The sequence below is a fragment of the Chiloscyllium punctatum genome, chromosome 14 (assembly GCF_047496795.1).
Source record: "Chiloscyllium punctatum isolate Juve2018m chromosome 14, sChiPun1.3, whole genome shotgun sequence".
Taxonomy (NCBI): domain Eukaryota; kingdom Metazoa; phylum Chordata; class Chondrichthyes; order Orectolobiformes; family Hemiscylliidae; genus Chiloscyllium; species Chiloscyllium punctatum.
The window spans coordinates 40,026,486-40,045,469 of NC_092752.1; the positions used below are offsets into that span (position 1 = coordinate 40,026,486).

The 18,984-nt window shown below is 40.1% G+C and overlaps 1 protein-coding gene across 1 annotated transcript in view; it reads right to left on the reverse strand.

The window, feature by feature from the left end:
* exosc9 (exosome component 9) overlaps window positions 1–18,984 on the reverse strand; it is an 81,451-nt gene that overhangs the window by 36,287 nt on the left and 26,180 nt on the right. The window contains exons 4-5 of the mRNA XM_072584221.1: window positions 12,505–12,607; window positions 8,753–8,890 (exon numbers count right to left, since the gene is read on the reverse strand). Coding sequence (XP_072440322.1) covers window positions 8,753–8,890; window positions 12,505–12,607 — 241 coding nt within the window. The remainder of the gene's footprint in view (window positions 1–8,752; window positions 8,891–12,504; window positions 12,608–18,984) is intronic.

Below are 18,984 nucleotides of genomic sequence, written 5' to 3' on the forward strand. Positions count from 1 at the left end.
TTATATAAAGCCAATTACATGCAGCTACGAGAGACAGTTAGGCAGGACTTTCGATAATCTTGGTTGGGTAGAATAGCTTTGGTGACGATGAATGCTCTTCCTTGCTTATTATATCCCATGAGAATGCTCCCTTTGATGCTGCCAAGGCAAACACTTTACAGCTGGCTCGGACCTTTTATTTGGTATCATTGACAGCCTCTTATTAAGCTAGATAAATTACAGCTTTCACAAGAAGTTGGGGGGGTGGGTTTAGATTTTCCAGACTTTAGGAAGTACCAACTGAGTTCCTCGTTATCCTATGTGGCTGAATGGGCCTGTCAGGATCCGCGATCAATTTGGTTAGACATTGAGGCCCCCCAGACAAAATTCCCCTCATTAGGGGGGTTGTTTATGGACAAGATGAAAACTTTCATGGATCATTGTAAAAACCCGATTGTCCCAAACACAGTTAAAGCATGGAGAATGATGCGGCAGGGCGAGGATAATTTACCAAAAACCTCCCCCTTCACTCCTAGAGTGGGAACGTTGGGATTTCAGCTGGGTTTGACAGACTCTGGCTTTAAGATTTGGGAGTTCAGAGGAATCTCCTGTTTGGGAGATCTATTTGATGGGGAAGTCATAATGTCCTTTGAACAGCTGAGTTAGAAGTTCAAGCTACCTAGAAAGGATCTCTTTTGTTACTTCCAAGTTAGAGAATTCATACAAAAAAAAAAGACCACATTGATGGTCAATCCTTACAAGTCAGACATGGTGAGGAAAGTGCTCTGGTCAGCGGGTGCCCCCTCAGTTAGTACTCTATCACCTGCTTGGCAGAAATTTGGCAAAGGACACGGAGTGGCTATGTAAAACCTGGATTCAAGAATTAGGGGTGGAAATCTCCTTAGAGATGTGGGAGGACATCTGGGAAAATGTTCGAAAGATCTCTATTTGTAACAGGACTCAGGCTGCTCAACTGAAGGTACTTCATAGGGCCCACCTGGCACCAGAACGGCTTGCGAAGTTCAAGACAGGAGTGTCCCCAATGTGCCCCAAGTGCAAAATGGAGGTTGGTACTCCTACTCATTGCTTGTGGTCATGCCACAAGATTCACAGGTATTGGGATGACAGAGAGAGCTTTGGCAAAGGTTTTGGGAACCGAGATTGGGTTGGATCTGGCGTCCCTCCTTCTGGATCTTCCAAATCTTACCGCCCTGGATGCACATGGAAAAAGATTGTTTAATATCCTTTCTTTCTGCGCGAGGAAGAACATGTTAATGATCTGGATGTCAGAAAACCCCCCAGGACTCTAGAGTTGGCACAGGATAGTCAAAGAACACATCCCCCTGGACTTCCTTACACGTACAGTGCACCAGGAAACAGAATTGCTTCACAAAACATGGCAGCCCTTTTAAAATTATATCGATGTAGACATATCGGCTATATTATCCAAGGCCTTTGTCTAGCCGTGAGGACTGTGCCCATCAGTTTGGGGGCCCCTGGGAAGAAGAATCCCGTACAAACACGGGTCTACTCACTACTGCTCCCAGTGTTGGGGAGCTGGGATGAAATTGCGCTTAGTGTAGTAAATTAATTGAATGTAACTTAAGTTACCTTGTTATGACAACTTGAATAAACAGACAAAATAAAATTATACATTTTTTTCCCCCTTTCTCTTTGGTTATTTATTAAGCTGTAGTTTTTATAGAGGTTTTTTTCTGTTCTTTTCTATGTTTTGGTAGTCTGTGGAGTACAGTAGTAGTTTGGGTTTTTTTTACTATTGTTGCTATTATAAAAGTTGTCATACTATTTTGTATTAGTTCTTTAATTTTGTAAAAATAACCTAAAATCCCTTTGTTTCAATAAAAATATTCATTAAAAAAAGCACTCAACTTTAATGAAGCAGGAGTTGGTCCATCTTCCAAAACCATTTATCTGAACCTCATAGCTCAATACAAAGCCTCGATTGCTTTCTCTCCTTCCTAACTCACTCTCTTCATCAGGAAAAACCAGCCCTTAAATATATACCCAAAACATCAACATCCCTCATCTTGGGAGCATGTCTGATTTACTTCAAGAAGCCAACATTCATATCAGTGTCAGATTCATTTTTTCGAAAGAAAATGGACAAATGAAAACAGATAGATGCCCACAAACTAAAATTCACATCCCAAGGTTTAAGTTAGGAGGCTTCTTTCTTTCAGAACCTTCAACAGGTTTTCACCAGAGGCTTTCACTTTGGTAAAAAAAACCAGTCCAATGATTGACCAGTTGTTTTTAATCAATCTCAGTCTGGATACTTTCTTCCTCTCCAATATTTGCTCCAGAATTGCTATACTACTCTCAAACTTTACTCAATTGCACACTTTGTGGAATATAGATCATCAATCCCCTTGGAATGACATATGTAACATTCTATACATATGATGCCTTTGGAGCCCTTCATATAACAAGATCTTGGATAAACACAACACAATGTACACTATATTAATGAGTACAAGAGTTTCAGCAACCAGTGTTCTTCATTGCACTGCTAGCAGTTTTGGCTTCCAAAGACAAAATTCAACTTTATCCATTCTCTTTCATAATATTCCATATGAAATAACTGCACTGGAAAATTCAAATCATTGAAATTAGCCTTTAAAATTGATTTGTTCTTTTTAGTTTTGGTATTTCTGAAACCTGAGAATTTCACGATTTATTTGTCTTTTAATTTAAGAAAAAGTTTGGTTCACCCTCAAGATGTCTTCAATCTTCAGATTTCTCATCATAAGATTATGCTCCAACATATTAAAGCACGGATCCAGTCCTGACTCCAAGCCTAACCAATTGAGGTATTCAACAAGGCTTTGAAGCTGCTCCATTTCATCTTTGAAGGCATCAATGTCTTTTTGGACTTAGCACAAACTATAATGGTGCAATTGACACTCTCCAAGTAATGATGTTGATGTTAAGTCACATATGGCACATTTGCTTTATCTCCAAATCTTTGTATTCAAAAGCACTAGGAGCCCAATTTAAATTCCTACCCAATTTGATCAATAACATTCTTTCAAATGCATTAGTGACAAGCCATAAAAATATTGTCTACACACATCATTGAGACACCCTAAAATCTTCTCTGCCATAAGTATAACAAACCTTTGTAGAACGCTCCTATGCAAAGCCCAATTTTAAACAGAACTGCCCTTACTAAAAAGTATCATATTCAGGAACTGCTTTTCAATCCACAAACAAATTATTCGTCTTTGAGAGTTTATCTTTGATGATGCATGCTTCCTTCAGAAGCTGGAGTAAACATCTCCAAAACAGTTTATTCTGTGGGAAAGCTGCTTTTATAACTATGGACTTGTATCTCTATTAATGAGTAGTGAAAACAGCCAAAAACAATTAAAATAAAAATCACTTTTCCTGCTGTAAATGGTTCCAATCGCCTTATTGTTCAGGCATTCCTCAAACCTCTGGTTATGAAACAAGCACTGATGTTATGCGTCCTAATTAGTAAAACGGTTTCTAAACAGATACATCTGTGCGATAGAGAAGATACTGAACACCTTTAATCAGCAACCTCCAAATATACTATTAATCCTTTCTAGTTGTACAGCTCTTGCTCTTTAGCTGTTCTTTAGGCTTTATCTTCAAATCTATTGGCAGTTATAAGCACTCGTAATTAGAGTGACTTCTGCTTATGCCCATTGCCAAAAGAGTTTGGCACTTCTTTTGCTTTTCTGTCACCTCCTCAGGCTGTGACCTCTCCTATTGTGGTCTTTCTGGATTACTCCAGTCAGATTGCCTACTAAATTTCCTAAACCACTATCTTTGATCTTTTCTTCTCCCTAAATATATCCTCCGAATCATCACTTGAACTCTACCTATGTTTTCTTGTTCTGAGTCCTTGCACTCCTTTTGCAAATCCATAGACTTCACCTCTTGTCCTTCCTCTTGGAAATGTAACTAATTTTTGTACTGTTCCAACTCCTGCAGACCTCACTGCTTGTCGTACCATCATGACCTTTTCCCATTATTTAATCCTTCTGGACAGTATACCAATGGGAACCCATTTTAGGCTGACAGTCGTGAACAGTACATGCATTAACATCAACCTCAAACTATCACATGTTCCCCTCAAATGCAACTCTTTGTTATCATCTTCTCACATTTTCAATTTATGAAAATTCATACTTCACCCCCATAATTTAAGAATGTGCTTTTTCGACTTGGATACCTTATTGTTTTAGATTCTTCCCATCACATCCTATCATTTTCCCCAAACCTCTCCATTCACTCTACCCCAGTCCCTTCTAATAGACCAAGAGTCATGAACTGAAGTCCTCCTCAGGAACAGTCATATCCAAAGTCTTAATACTCTAAATCTTTGATGCTTCAGCTCTCATAAACCATTGCCACCATCATATAGCACCTTTTAGGTAGGCAGAAAAAGTGAATCTAATTGGGCTGAGCAATGGCAGATGGAAGTTAGTTCTGATAAATGTAGGTGATGCTTTTTGGAAAGTCTACTCAAAGAAGGTTATATAAAATGAAAGGTAGATTCCTGGGAAGTACTGAGGAACACAGTCCATATATCCCTGAAGGTGTCGGCATAGGTCGACAGAGTGATGAAAAAGACACATGGGATGCTTGCTTTCATTAGCCAGGGTAAAGAATATAGGAACACGGTCGTCTTGTTACAACTTTATGCAATATTGGTTAGGCCTCAAATGAAATTCACCAGAATATTGGCTGGGAAAGTATCAGATATGAAGACTGACTGGATGGGCTGGGTTTGTTTTCGTTGAAGCACAGGAGGCTAAGGTTGGGGTGGGGAAGCAGCCTACTTTACACAGTTGCCTGCCAACCAACTTGCCTCTGGGTGGGCTGTAAAATCCATGCCAACGTATTCATTTATGCCTTCATAAGTGTTGCCAACCTGACTGACTGGAATATTTTCTATTAAATATATTGGTTTAAAATGCATTCACAGGACGTAGGCATGTTGGCTCAGACAATTTTTGATCAGAAGGTGGCACTCATCATTGAAACAGCAGCAGTGGAGGAGTGGGTTATGATGATTCAAACAGAGAATGCTGGAGAAACTCAGGTTTGACAGCATCTCTAGAGGCAGAAACAGAGAGATTGGTTCAAGGCTGTTATGAATCTCCAGGCCTTCCGACTCTAGGTGCTGTTCTGACTAACACCAAAACCAACTGCTCACTGTAAAGCAATCTCTTCCTCATATTGAATGTTGATCCTTCATATTTCTTGTACCTCCACTCAAAAGCTGATGGTTTGTTCATCTATATTTTCAGTTGACTTGCTGCTTCTTGACTTCCTTTTCAAAGTTTCAATTTGCTAAAGTCACCACCATCCAGGCCTGCCCTCTTACTTCCGTCCCAGTTTACGCATCCAATGAAAATTTAGCGACACTAACCACATCCTAAGTAAAATACCTGCTCATTATTCTTGACCTCTTTCTCCAAACGCTTGTCAATCTTGTAAACAGGTCAATAATTTGCCTGGAATTCCAAGGGTGTCAAATTTAGCGAACAATTTCTGATGGAAAACTTGATTAAACACATTCTGGGAGTCCAAATAAACCAAATACACCCATAGACACTCCTCTATTCCAGTCACCTCTTAAAAAATTAACCCGGGACATGAGGGAAGATCTACCCTTAGAAATGCAATGGGAGTCTAGATTAGAGTGGTGCTGGAAAAGCACAGGTCAGGCAGCATCCGAGGAGCTGGAAAATAGATGTTTCAGGAAAAAGCCCTTCATCAGGAATAGAGGCAGGGTGCCTGCAGAGTGGAGAGATAAATGAGAGGGGGGTGGGGTGGGGGAGAAAGGAGCATAGAGTACAATAGGTGAATGGGGGTGGGGATGGAGGTGATAGTTCAGAGAAGAGGGTGGGGGAAGGTAGCAAAGAGTACAATAGGTGAATGGGGGTGGGGATAGAGTTATAGAGGTGTACAGCATGGAAACAGACCCTTCTGAATGAAACTCCATCTGCCACTTCTCAGCCCATTGGCCCATCAGGTCAAGATCCTGTTGTAATCTGAGGTAACCCTCTTCGCTGTCCACTACACCTCCAATTTTGGTGTCATCTGCAAACTTACTAACTGTACCTCTTATGCTCGCATCTGAATCATTTATGTAACTGACAAAAGTAGAGGGCCCAGCACCAATCCTTGTGGCACTGCACTGGTCACAGGCCTCCAGTCTGAAAAACAACCCTCCACCACCACCCTCTGTCTTCTACCTTTGAGCCAGTTCTGTATCCAAATGGCTAATTCTCCCTGTATTCCATGAGATCTAACCTTGCTAACCAGTCTCCCATGGGGAACCTTGTCGAACGCCTTACTGAAGTCCATATAGATCACATCTACTGCTCTGCCTTCATCAATCTTCTTTGTTTCTTCTTCAAAAAACTCAATCAAGTTTGTGAGACATAATATCCTACGCACAAAGCCATGTTGACTATCCCTAATCAGTCCTTGTCTTTCCAAATACACGTACATCCTATCCCTTAGGATTATCTCCAACAATTTGCACACCGGTCTACAGTTCCCTGGCTTGTCTTTACCACCCTTCTTAAACAGTGGCACCACGTTTGCAAACCTCCAGTCTTCCGGCACCTCACCTGTGACTATCGATGATACAAATATCTCAGCAAGAGGCCCAGCAATCACTTCTCTAGCTTCCCACAGAGTTCTTGGGTACACCTGATCAGGTCCTGGGGATTTATCCACTTTTAACTGTTTCAAGACATCCAGCACTTCCTCCTCTGTAATCTGGCCACTTTGCAAGATGTCACCAACTATTTCCCTACAGTCTATATCTTCCACATCCTTTTCCACAGTAAATACTGAATCAAAATATTCATTTAGTATCTCCCCCATTTTCTGTGGCTCCACACAAAGGCCGCCTTGCTGATCTTTGAGGGGCCCTATTCTCTCCCTAGTTACCCTTTGTCCTTAATATATTTGTAAAAACCCTTTGGATTCTCTAATTCTATTTGCCAAAGCTATCTCATGCCCCCGTTTTGCCCTCCTGATTTCCCTCTTAAGTATACTCCTACTTTCTTTATACACTTTTAAGGATTCACTTGATCCATCCTGTCTATACCTGACATATGCTTCCTTCTTTTTCTTAACCAAACCCTCAACTTCTTTAGTCATCCAGCATTCCCTATACCTACCAGCCTTCCCTTTCACCCTGACAGGAATATACTTTCTCTGGAATCTTGTTATCTCATTTCTGAAGGCTTCTCATTTCCCAGCCATCCCTTTACCTACGAACATCTGCCTCCAATCAGCTTTGGTGATAGTTCAGAGAGGAGGGTGGGGGAAGGTAGCAAAGAATACAATGGGTGAATGGAAGTGAGGATGAAGGTGATAGGTCAGAGGAGGGTGGAGTGGATAGGTAGAAAGGAAGATAGGCAGGTAGGACAGTTCATAAGGGCAGTGCTGAGCTGGAAGGATAAAGCTGGGGTGAGGTGGGGGCAAGGTGGCACAGTGGTTAGCACTGCTGCCTCACAGCGCCAGAGACCTGGGTTCAATTCCCGACTCAGGCGACTGACAGTGTGGAGTTTGCACGTTCTCCCCGTGTCTGCGTGGCTTTCCTCCTGGTGCTCCGGTGTCCTCCCACAGTCCAAAGATGTGCAGGTCAGGTGAATTGGCCATGCTAAATTGCCCGTAGTGTTAGGTAAAGGGGTAAATGTAGGGGAATGGGTGGGTTGCGCTTCGGCGGGTCGGTGTGGACTTGTTGGGCCGAAGGGGCTGTTTCCACACTGTAAGTAATCTAATCTAATCTAATAGTTCAATTCTTGCAAATAATTTCATTAACTTTTTAAGAGGTTCATCATCTTCTTTGTGGTTTAATTTGGATTCTCTTCTAAACTTGCCTCTGTCCTCTCTCAGTGTAAACATTATCATGTTCTTGCTCAAGTTTTGAATCCTAACATCTTTGGAAACAGCCATCCACTTCCAATCTTCCTTTCCTCTCAAGTCCTTGAATGTATCATTGCCTCCCAAATCCACTTTTGAAATGTTCCGATGCGGACGATGAGGTGTTCTTCCTCCAGGCGTCGGGTGGTGAGGGAGTGGTGGTGGCGGTGGAGGCCCAGGACCTGCATGTCCTCGGCAGAGTGGGAGGGGGAGTTGAAATGTTGGGCCACAGGGCGGTGGGGTTGATTGGTGCAGGTATCCTGCCTCTATTCCTGATGAAGGGCTTTTGCCCAAAACATCGATTTTCCTGCTCCTTGGATGCTGCCTGACCTGCTTTGCTTTTCCAGCACCACTCTAATCTAGACTCTGGTTTCCAGCGTCTGCAGTCCTCGTTTTTACCCTTAAAAATGCAATGCTGGCTCTCATTCGCTGAAAATTTTCAACGCGTTCTGCACTCTAATCATAACTACAGAATAACTAACATAATGACATATGTTAGGTCGTTAGATCTGTAAATCCCTGGTTTCCTATCTCTACTTTCTTTAATAGCTAGGTGAAAGAGTGCATGAAAGAGAAAAGGGTAAAAAGAAAATTGGCTAAAATGTAAAGATAATACAAATGGAATGAAATGGGAGGAGACTCAGATAGAAACAATTGCGCAAATTATGTAGAGTCAAATGGCCTGTTTGTACACAGTACATTCTATGTAAATACTTAACAGAATAGTGTTAATTAATTACCTTTAAATGTTTGCTTACCAAATTATTTGCAGACATTTGTATCCAACTACGTTCTCCAACTTTAAAGAATAAAGACTTTTCTTAGCACTCACCACGGTGACTTCTTCTCCTTGAATAGAAACATCAGGTCTTTTGAAGTGAGACAATGCCACAATAGCTGCTATGCTTGCAACATCAATAATGTTCCCATCGTGGTTTAACAAATGCAAGTCTACACGTATCTGCCACACCTTAATAAAAGAAATATGAACATTTATCTACCTATTTTACATGGAGTATTTTAGATTCAAAGGGAGAAGAGTGTTTAGAGATTTCTAAAACGTAAGCAAGCAAGATATGAATGTCTCATGATCATTTTTGATAACACTTTAGGGGCAAAGACTCATTCCGGTATGTTTTTTAAAAAAAACTATTTTGCAGGATATCTGAATTTTCTTGGGTCACTCCACAAATAGTGTGGAAAAAAAGCAGTTTCCAACAGGAAAGATCACTGGCTGGCTGCACAACATTATAACAGCTAAAAAAGCATGGTACATAGCTTGCTCTGGCACCTTTACCATCAAACATCAACAAGTATCCCTGTGTTAGGCTTGAAAGGTAAGGAATTTTTCCCCTCTAGAAGTTTAAATCCTTTCCCTGCCAAAATTTCTCATACATGAGTGCTCCTCCTCTACTATTCAGCAATATAGTCTTAAAATACACAAAAATATTCACCCTACATTCAATTTTCATATTTAATAAATATAACATTTACCAACTCGCATTGATATACATGAAATGTAATTGGCTTAAAGCAAACAGAGCATGTTAGAAGGATCATATCTACACAAAACTTCAAATCACCTTATTTAATTTCTCTGGTGTGGATATTGTTTGAGCTAGATGCAGTTAATAGTGAAGAAGGTTTGTCAAAGTTGCACTGACATTGCTACTGCAGTAGCAAGAATTCTAGAATGTTCTAGACAGTTCAGCGGTGAAGTCAACAACATACAACAGACTTTTATGAAGCACAAACCTTTTTCAACAAGGGGCCACTAAGATCATGTGCCACTGATTCTAACTATTTCAGCATTGAGAAATGCTGAGAGGAAACCAACTTTCTTTTTAAAAAAATGTTTGAAGCAGGAATCAATCAGGTGAAAAGTCATCTGGAACAACATTCACAGATGCTCCAGCACCTGCAGTACAGTTACATGTAAATCTCATTTTCTGCCCCTTTTCTTAGTCATGGTCAAAGGAGAAAAGAAAGAGACCCCACCAACGTTGAACTGCTTCATATTAAGAGTCTGTTGTGTCCTTAACTGCTTTAACCAAGAGTTAACTTACTGTTAATTAGACAAATATGGCAGAAAATTTGAGCACAGCCAGGTCCTACAAAATGGTTAAAAAATAAATGACTAAATAATCAGTTTTTAGGTTGTGTTAGCTTAGGGAGGAGTAATTGGCCAAGATATTAAAGGAACTTTCAGTTTCTCAAAAGATCTTCTGACACCCAACTGAGCAAGTGATGGGGACCTTGGAACAATCTCATCTCATTAGTATTGCTCTAAAGTGATGGCTCAAGTCATTGACTGGGGCTGGAATCCACACTATTGGATTCAGAGGTAGGACTGCCATCAAGTGAGCAGACACAAATTTCAGCAAGATTTTAAGCTTTGTGCTGAACAGATTTTGACAGAATGTTTTAAAAAAATGGGCCCAAAGTTTAAAGCAAATTGTGGTGATTTCGATCTAGAGAATTAAAAATTATTTTTACATACTTAATTGATACTTACTCCAATTTTGGATTATACTATGTAACCAAAACATGCAAATATCAAATGCTAAAAGTAATCATGGCTTTCTCAACTAATAAATGATCCACTTTGAGGTACAGCTTCATCTTTAAATAGATTATTCTATTATTAAAAGCCTTGTACTCCGTATAGCAGCCGTGAACCTCTGACAGTAGCTAGAAGGCCAAACAGAATGTTGCATCTTGTCAGTTGGAAATACAGAGAAGACCATAGTAGTTAAATGATCCAATAATTCAGTTTTCAGCACTAAATTTCTACTTCGCTTCATTCAAATTACCAGACAATACAAATTTTAAACAAAGAATGACTGAACTATTTCTTTAGGACTATGTTCCTTGCCTTGGCACAATTTTAATGTATTTTATTTTCTAATTAGGCAATCACTTATATTTAGGTAATATAGGTAAATATGGTCAAAACTTTGGATCCCATCTTAAAGTATTCCCATACAAAGTAACTATTTTGGCAATGAACGTACTACAAACCTGAACCTGGATATCCATGTTAACAGTCTATCTGACCAGTCGGTCATACAGCTGCTTTCACTAGGGATATATTACAAACAAAGGCATTTACTCAGGACCATAGGAGAAGTTTGCACATTGATGAGGGTACTCCTCTCCACCGAACATTTACTACAGTATTGCAGAATAATTCATGCCCTCATTGTTGTGAGGGAGAGGGATGAAGCTCTGGGCTCAAGTCCCTATTCTGGTCTTGCGCATGAACATTCAAGGCTGACACTCCAGTGCAGTACTGAGCAAGCACTGGATATCTGCTTCCTACAGGAGACATTAAATCAAGGCCTCACATTTCTTCATACTTGATGTCCAAGATCCCAAGGCATTACTCTGAAGAAGTAGTGTCCTAACCAATATTTACCTCAACATACCAAATATTTATCTGGTCAACATAAATAAAAATTAATTGGTCATTATAACATTGCTGTTTGTGGAAGAATGCAGAGTGCAAATTAGTTACTAATATTTTCTAAATTGCAACAGTGACTGCAATTCAAAACTACATAATCACTGCAAAAGGACTTTGGGAGGTCCAGTGGTTGTGAAAAGTGCTATATAAAATAGTAGGTATGTACTTATTTCCTCTGGTAAGGGCAATTATCTGATTGAAAGGATTCAAATTTAGAGTTCTGAGAAAGAAGAAAAAAGTGGATTTGGGAGGCAATGATACATTCAAGGACTTGAGAGGAAAGGAAGATTGGAGGTGGATGGCTGTTTCCAAAGGTGTTAGGATTCAAAAATTGAGCAATAACATGATAATGTTTACACTGAGAGAGGACAGAGGCAAGTTTAGAAGAGAATCCAAATTAAACCACAAAGAAGATGATGAACCTCTTAAAAAGTTAATGAAATTATTCGCATGAATTGAACTATTAGATTAGATTAGATTACTTACAGTGTGGAAACAGGCCTTTCGGCCCAACAAGTCCACACCGACCTGCCGAAGTGCAACCCACCCAGACCCATTCCCCTACATTTACCCCTTCACCTAACACTACGGGCAATTTAGCATGGCCAATTCACCTGACCTGCACATTTTTGTGTTGAGAGGGGAAACCAGAGCACTCGGAGGAAACCCATGCAGATACGGGGAGAATGTGCAAACTCCTCACAGTCAGTTGCTTGAGGCGAGAAATGATCCCTGGTCTCTGGCGCTGTGAGGCAACAATGCTAACCACTATGCCACCGTGCTGCCCACAATTAGAAGTCAATAGTCTGCAACTGGTTCTTAATAGATCAATTGTGGTTGAGTACGTCTATTTTTAGGCAAGACTGCTGTTGTAAACTGTCTTTTGGCTGAACCATACCACTGGAGGAAAGATTTTTGTACGCACATAAATCTGCAGGCAAATAAATAAAAATAATTTAAATGCATCTAAATATTAATGTGGTGAACTGTACTTTTGTTGAATGTACAAATCCATTCATCTTGCCCAGCAACTATCACCTGGTCTGCCTGAGATGGTGGGCAGTGGGGAGACAGGTTCTCAGACGCATACCATACCTGTCATGAGAACATCTTCTCACCTTTGCACCTGCTACAACACAGAGGGATTCTGTGTCTATGCACTTGGAATTCCTCAGACACCTCTCCAGCAGTCGGTTTAATTTAACTAATAGCTCAGATTGCCTGGAAATCAGAAAGTTAAACAGTATTATTGCAAAATAAATTTTCCCAAAAATAGTAAATTTCAAATAAGTGAAAAATGAATGTTACAATAATATCTTAAATTCTAACAACAGCAACCAAGAAAGTAGAGTCCTGACTAAAATACAGGGAACTAAGACAGTGATGGACTCAGATTGTCAAGAATGAATTGGAAAACCTTATAGAGTCAGAGATTAGATTAGATTAGATTACTTACAGTGTGGAAACAGGCCCTTCGGCCCAACAAGTCCACACCGCCCCGCCGAAGCGTAACCCACCCATACCCCTACATCTACATCTACCCCTTACCTAACACTACGGGCAATTTAGCATGGCCAATTCACCTGACCTGCACATCTTTGGACTGTGGGAGGAAACCGGAGCACCCGGAGGAAACCCACACAGACACGGGGAGAACGTACAAACTCCACACAGTCAGTCGCCTGAGGCGGAAATTGAACCCGGGTCTCCGGCGCTGTGAGGCAGCAGTGCTAACCACTGTGCCACCGTGCCGCCCACAGCATGTACAGCATGGAAACAGACCCTTCGGTCCAACCCGTCCATGCCGACCAGACATCCCAACCCAATCTAGTCCCACCTGCCAGCACCTGGCCCATATCCCTCCAAACCCTTCCTATTCATATACCCATCCAAATGCCTCTTTAAATGTTATAATTGTACCAGCCTCCACCACTTCCTCTGGCACCTCATTCCTAAAAGTTGCCCCTTAGGTCTCTTTTATATCTTTCCCCTCTCACCTTAAACCTATGCCCTCTAGTTCTGGACTCCCTGATCCCAGGGAAAAGACTTTGCCTATTTATCCTATCCATGCCCCTCATAATTTTGTAAACCTCTACAAGGTCACCTCTCAGCCTCTGACGCTCTAGGGAAAAAAAACACACAAATTAATTATAACAATTATTCATTCCTGACTGAATAAAAATAAAAGAAAGGTGGCTCAACAGCTCACCTGAGGATGAGAAGCATTTTAATATTCAATAGAAAAAAGGGAAAACAAGTGTGGAGAAAAGAGAGTACAATTGCAGGCAATGTAGAAGCTGAGTGCAAAGCTTCTGTAAATGTGTGAAGAGGAAAAGACAAATATAGCCATCTTTTAGTTAGAATCCAGGGAAATTTTAACTTATAAGAAAGAAATGGCAGAAGAATTAAACATAGACTATGTCCTCAAAAATAGCGCAAACCACCTTCCAGAAATATTAGGGAACCAAGGATCTAGTGAGAGGGCAGAATCTAAGGAAATCAGCATTAATAAGAAAATGGCACTGGGAAAATTAAAGGGGTTAAAGACTGACAAATCACTGGGGTCTGTTAGTTTAAGTCCCTAAACACTAAAAGTGGTGGTCATGGAAATACTGGATGCACTCTAGAACAGTTCCAAAAATTGGAGGGTGACTAATTCCACTGCTTAAAAAAGGTAGGGAAAGAGAAAAAAAAAGAGAATTACAGACAAGTTAGCCGAATATTAGTTTGGGCAAAAAGCTGGAGTCTGTTAAAAAAGACCTGATACCAGAACATTTGCAAACCATTAATGGTATTGGACAAAGTCAGGTCGGATTATGAAAAGCAAATTATATTTAACAAATCTACTGAAGGCTTTTGAGGATATAACTGGTATATTAGATAGGGGAGAACTGGTGGATGTGGTGTATTTTCAGCAGGATTTTGCTAAGGCCAGTAGGCAAAATTAAAACACAGAGAACATTAGGATAATATATTACCACGGATCAAGAACTGATTGACAGACAGAAGAAAAAGAATTGGAATAAATTAGCCTTTTAAAAGTGGTAGGCAATGACAAGTGAAGTACTGCAAAGTGTGTGTTTGGGTCTTAGCTACACTCAGTATATATAAACGACTTAATGAGGGAATGAAATACAACATTTCTAGGTTTACTGACAACACAAACTAGACAAGTTTGAGTGTTCTGAGAAGGCTGCAAAGAGGCTGGAAGGTGATTCAGAAAAATTGAGTAAGTGAACAAACACATGACAGATGCAGTGCAACGTGACTAAATGTGATCTTAAATGTTGGCATGAACCATTTAAATAGGGCCCTGCCTTTCAACGTGATATATTGGCAAGTGTAGATGCACAGAAGGATCTGTGTTACCTTGTATATCAGTCCATGAAAGTAGACAGGCAACATACAATTGGGAAGGCAAATGGTATATTGGCTTTCATTGCAAGAGGATTTGAATAGGGATGTGTTACTGCAGTTATACAGGGCCTTGGCAAGTCACATTTGCAGCGTTGAGGGCAATTTTGACCTCCCTACCCAAGAATTATACAATTTCTACAGTGGGAGAAGGAGCGTCGCTCCGAAAGCTAGCGTGCTTCCAGTTCAACCTGTTGGACTATAATCTGGTGTTGTGTGATTTTTAACTTTGTACACCCCAGTCCAACACTGGCATCTCCAAATCATAGGCTGATAGTGGGGATGGTAGGACTCTAAATGAGGAGGAATTGGTTTGGTTGCTTCTATAATCACTAAAAGGATGAGAAAGGATCAGATTGAAATGTACAAATTTCTAACAGGGCTGGACAAACTAGACATGGGGGTGGGGAGTTTTCCCTGATTGTCCTCTGGTTCTAGCCTCCCCACAGTACCAGAATACAGGACAGATCAATTAGGACTGAGATGGGGTAGTGAACCTGTGGAATTCATTAGGTATGGTGGTCAAGTAATTAAATATGTTCATAAAAGATGTACTTTTAAGATTTTAAGTGCAACTGATATTGGGAGAAATTGGGAATATGGCATTGGGAAAGAGGATCAATCATGACCATATTGAGTGGTGGAGCAGGCTTGTAGGGTTAAACAGGCAACTCCTGCTCCTAGTTTGTGTAACAAATTGGAGAGCAAAATTGCCACTACTTTGCACAAAGGTCAAACAGTTATTCCCATTTGTACCAGAGTGCTAATTTGCTTATTGCAGATGAACTAATTTCACTTTGGTGCAGACAGAAGAGGCTTTCATGCCAGCTGGGCTAAAACACTTTTCAAAAGATTCCTAAAACATTCTCAAAATTAATGTTAAATTGATAATTTAATTTCTGCCTCCCTTCATAAGTAATGGGGTGGCACTTGAAATTTTGGAATCTAAAAAAGGCACAAATCTTGACCTAGAAAGCTTTGAAAATTATGGTATTTCACCTGCATTTTCCTTACCTGGCTCTTTTAAGGCTTTTACCCAAAAGTATCTTTAGAAATGTATGTAATGTCCAACGTAATTCTTAAATTCTTTAAATTATATGATGTCCTTGTCCTTCTAGATGGAAGTGCTGGAAGGCTTGCAAGGTGCTGTCTAAGGAGTGACTTTCTATAGTGCATCGTGTAGATGGTACACACTGCAGCTAATGAGTGTCACTGGTGCAGAAAGTTGATGTTTGTGGATGTGATGCAAATCAAGCGAGCTGTTTTGTCCTGGATGGAGTAAAATTTCAAGTGTTGTTGGAACTGTACTCATCCAGGCAGGTGGGGATTATTTCACCACACTCACAACTTACATCTTGGATGGTGGATATGCTTTGGGGATTCAGGAGGAGTTACTCACTTCAGGGTTCTAGGCCTCTGGCTTTCTCTTATAGTCACAGCATTTATATAGCATCTCAGGTTTAGTTACTAGTCAATGGTAACCTCAAGATGTTAATACTGGGAGATGTAATGATGGTAATTCGATTGAATGTCAAGAGAAAACGATCAGATTCTCTCATGAATGTCACTGCCTGATATATATGCAGTGCATACATTGCTAGCCACTTGTCAGCCCAGACCTGGATCTGTCTTTAACAAGTCCATAATTCCTCTTTCTCCAAGCATGGTCCCTTATTATACAGCGATATATCAAGTCTCAAAATTATTAGTGTAAACTTGGGTTCCATTAAAAGATGGATAGAATCACATGTAGCCTCAAATTTACTTCATTTTTCTATATTTGAGAGAGAACGTTAAAGGAAGAGTTTGGTTTCATTTTTGAGTTTTGATTGTGGTGACAGTGTTTGAAAATGGGTTTATATACAAAATACTTCTTGCCTCATTTAAATGTGCGAATAGTTCAATGCTTTAACAAAACAATGATAGAAGAGAACAAAAATAGGCTAACATGACACAAGGAGACAGAGCAGTTTCCTTTTAAGAGACAACCATCCAGGTCAGGGAGGATGCAAATTTCTGTCAGAGAGGACAGTCCTATGGCAGCAGAGATACTGTTAGCTTAAGCAGTACCAAGCAGTTTGATCTAAAAAAAAGGCTAAAGTGGTTTAATGTCAAGAAGAGAAAGTTTCAGAAGCAGAACACTGGGGAAGAGAAGTTTAAGGAATGTGTTAAGAACTATGTGAGCTGCATCAGCATTAGCAGTCTCAGGAAGAGACTTTGACTAAAGAAGCTTGCATCTTGTGAATACAGAAGTTTTCCAGAAAGAAATCAAATTCTGCCTTGTCGACTAACAAGAAACTGTAAAAGTAGAAATCGGGTCATCTTTCATGGAGTCTTAAATACTTGTAAGGTTAAAAAAGGATAGAACCTATATTTCTGATATTTGTATCAAGACTGTACTCCGTAAAATGTTTTTTTCATATGTTAAGAGCTTTGATACTCTTTTGTTAAAAGTAAATTGGAGCTTCTTGTGAATGTATTCAATGATGGACCACCATGGGCACCAAATCGCAAAAGCAAACTCATCATCTATCAAGACAGGTTTTACTCTAGGTTCTGACTGGTCAAAAATTATCAGCTTTGACCATAAAGTTTATTAAAAACAGAACAAAAATCCTCTCATTTAATGAAATACCCTTGAATCTATCAATCATTGAAACACTGTCTGACCTAACTAGAGACACAAAGAGGGATTCAAGTCCAGACTTGCCTTCCTAGAAAAGGTGGCCATATTTAATTCTCAGCTGAAATAAAAACTCAAAACTAGGTATAATCATTCCCACTTTGAACTCACTGGCCCTACATTATTCCAACGAACCTCAAGGAATGATTCATTCTTTAGATTGGGCACTTCACAGTTGATTTTAAATGTTAGTTACTGCTCAAACTTCACTGTTGGAGCTGTTGATAATGATTGCACTATTAACATTTTCTTTACTGCCCTGTTACCAATTTCTTTTGCCTTGCAATGTCACCCTTTTTATCATTTAATCTTATTTGCTACCCATCCAACAAAGACATTCCTCTTTGTTCTGAAGAGTCGTCACTGGACCTGAAACATTAACTCTGCTTGCTCTCTACAAGATGCTGCAAGACCAGAGTCCTTCCAGCTGTTTTTGTTGCTGATTTCCAGCAAATCTTTGATTTCTCATTCATCTTTGTTCATCCCATCCCCCGGCAGCCATACTTGCTTAAAATCTGCTACACCACAAACATTTTCCACCGGAGAGAAAGGATCATTGATTAGAGATAAATTTAGTTCACAGATATTGCCTGATCTGCGAGTAGTTGTAATCTTTTCTGTGATTTTATAATCATTAATTTACTTCCTACAATGCCCAAAGCTAACGAATTCAAAATGATGTGGATACCATCTTCATGTAGCTTTTACTGTTATACGGGAGGAGAAATCCTTGCCTAATGCTGAAGATTCTGTTACATTTATTGTACATTTCAATTTTCACAAAAGGATCACTCAATCAGGATATACTTTAATGCAAGTCCTGAAAATAAAAACAGAAAATGGCAAGTGACTGTAGATTAAGAGTGACACTTGAAGAATAAAATGTTATCTCATAAAGAATTCACCCAATCTGCCTTTGGACTGCAAATTGTGGCACAGACATGCTTTAAATGTAGTTTACTAAGTTGGGAGGAGGATCGATAAGTCACTTTTTTAACTGGAAAGAGTGCTTGGGTGGTACTCAGTAGCAGAGGAAGGAAGAGACACATTGAATCTGCTGTGCATGTACAAGCATGTGCTGTGGAAGGGGAGGTGTTATTAGTGATGGTGTGGTAGGGAGGTGGGTAAGGAAAAATCAAAAGGTAAACTGGAATATCACAGAGGGAATGGTCTGCTCAGAACATGATGTTTTGCGGTAGCTGAAGGTGGCAAAAATGGTCATAGATGATCTTTTGAGGTGGAAGGAGAAGACAAGGTGAACAAATTAATGTTTCTAGGAGTGAGCAGCAGGAATGAGACCACAACTACAAGAAATGGGATGGAGACTAACAGCCATAATGAATCCTCAAAATGAAAGGCTCCATAAGTGGGGGGAAGGGGTGGGGGGTGGGAGAGTGGCATATAATTAAGGTCGCTGAGCAAGAAAAGAGAAGAGTCAGAGATGGTCCATGTGAAGGCAAGGGAATGGCAGAAATTGGTAGCAAGAGCGATTACATTCTCA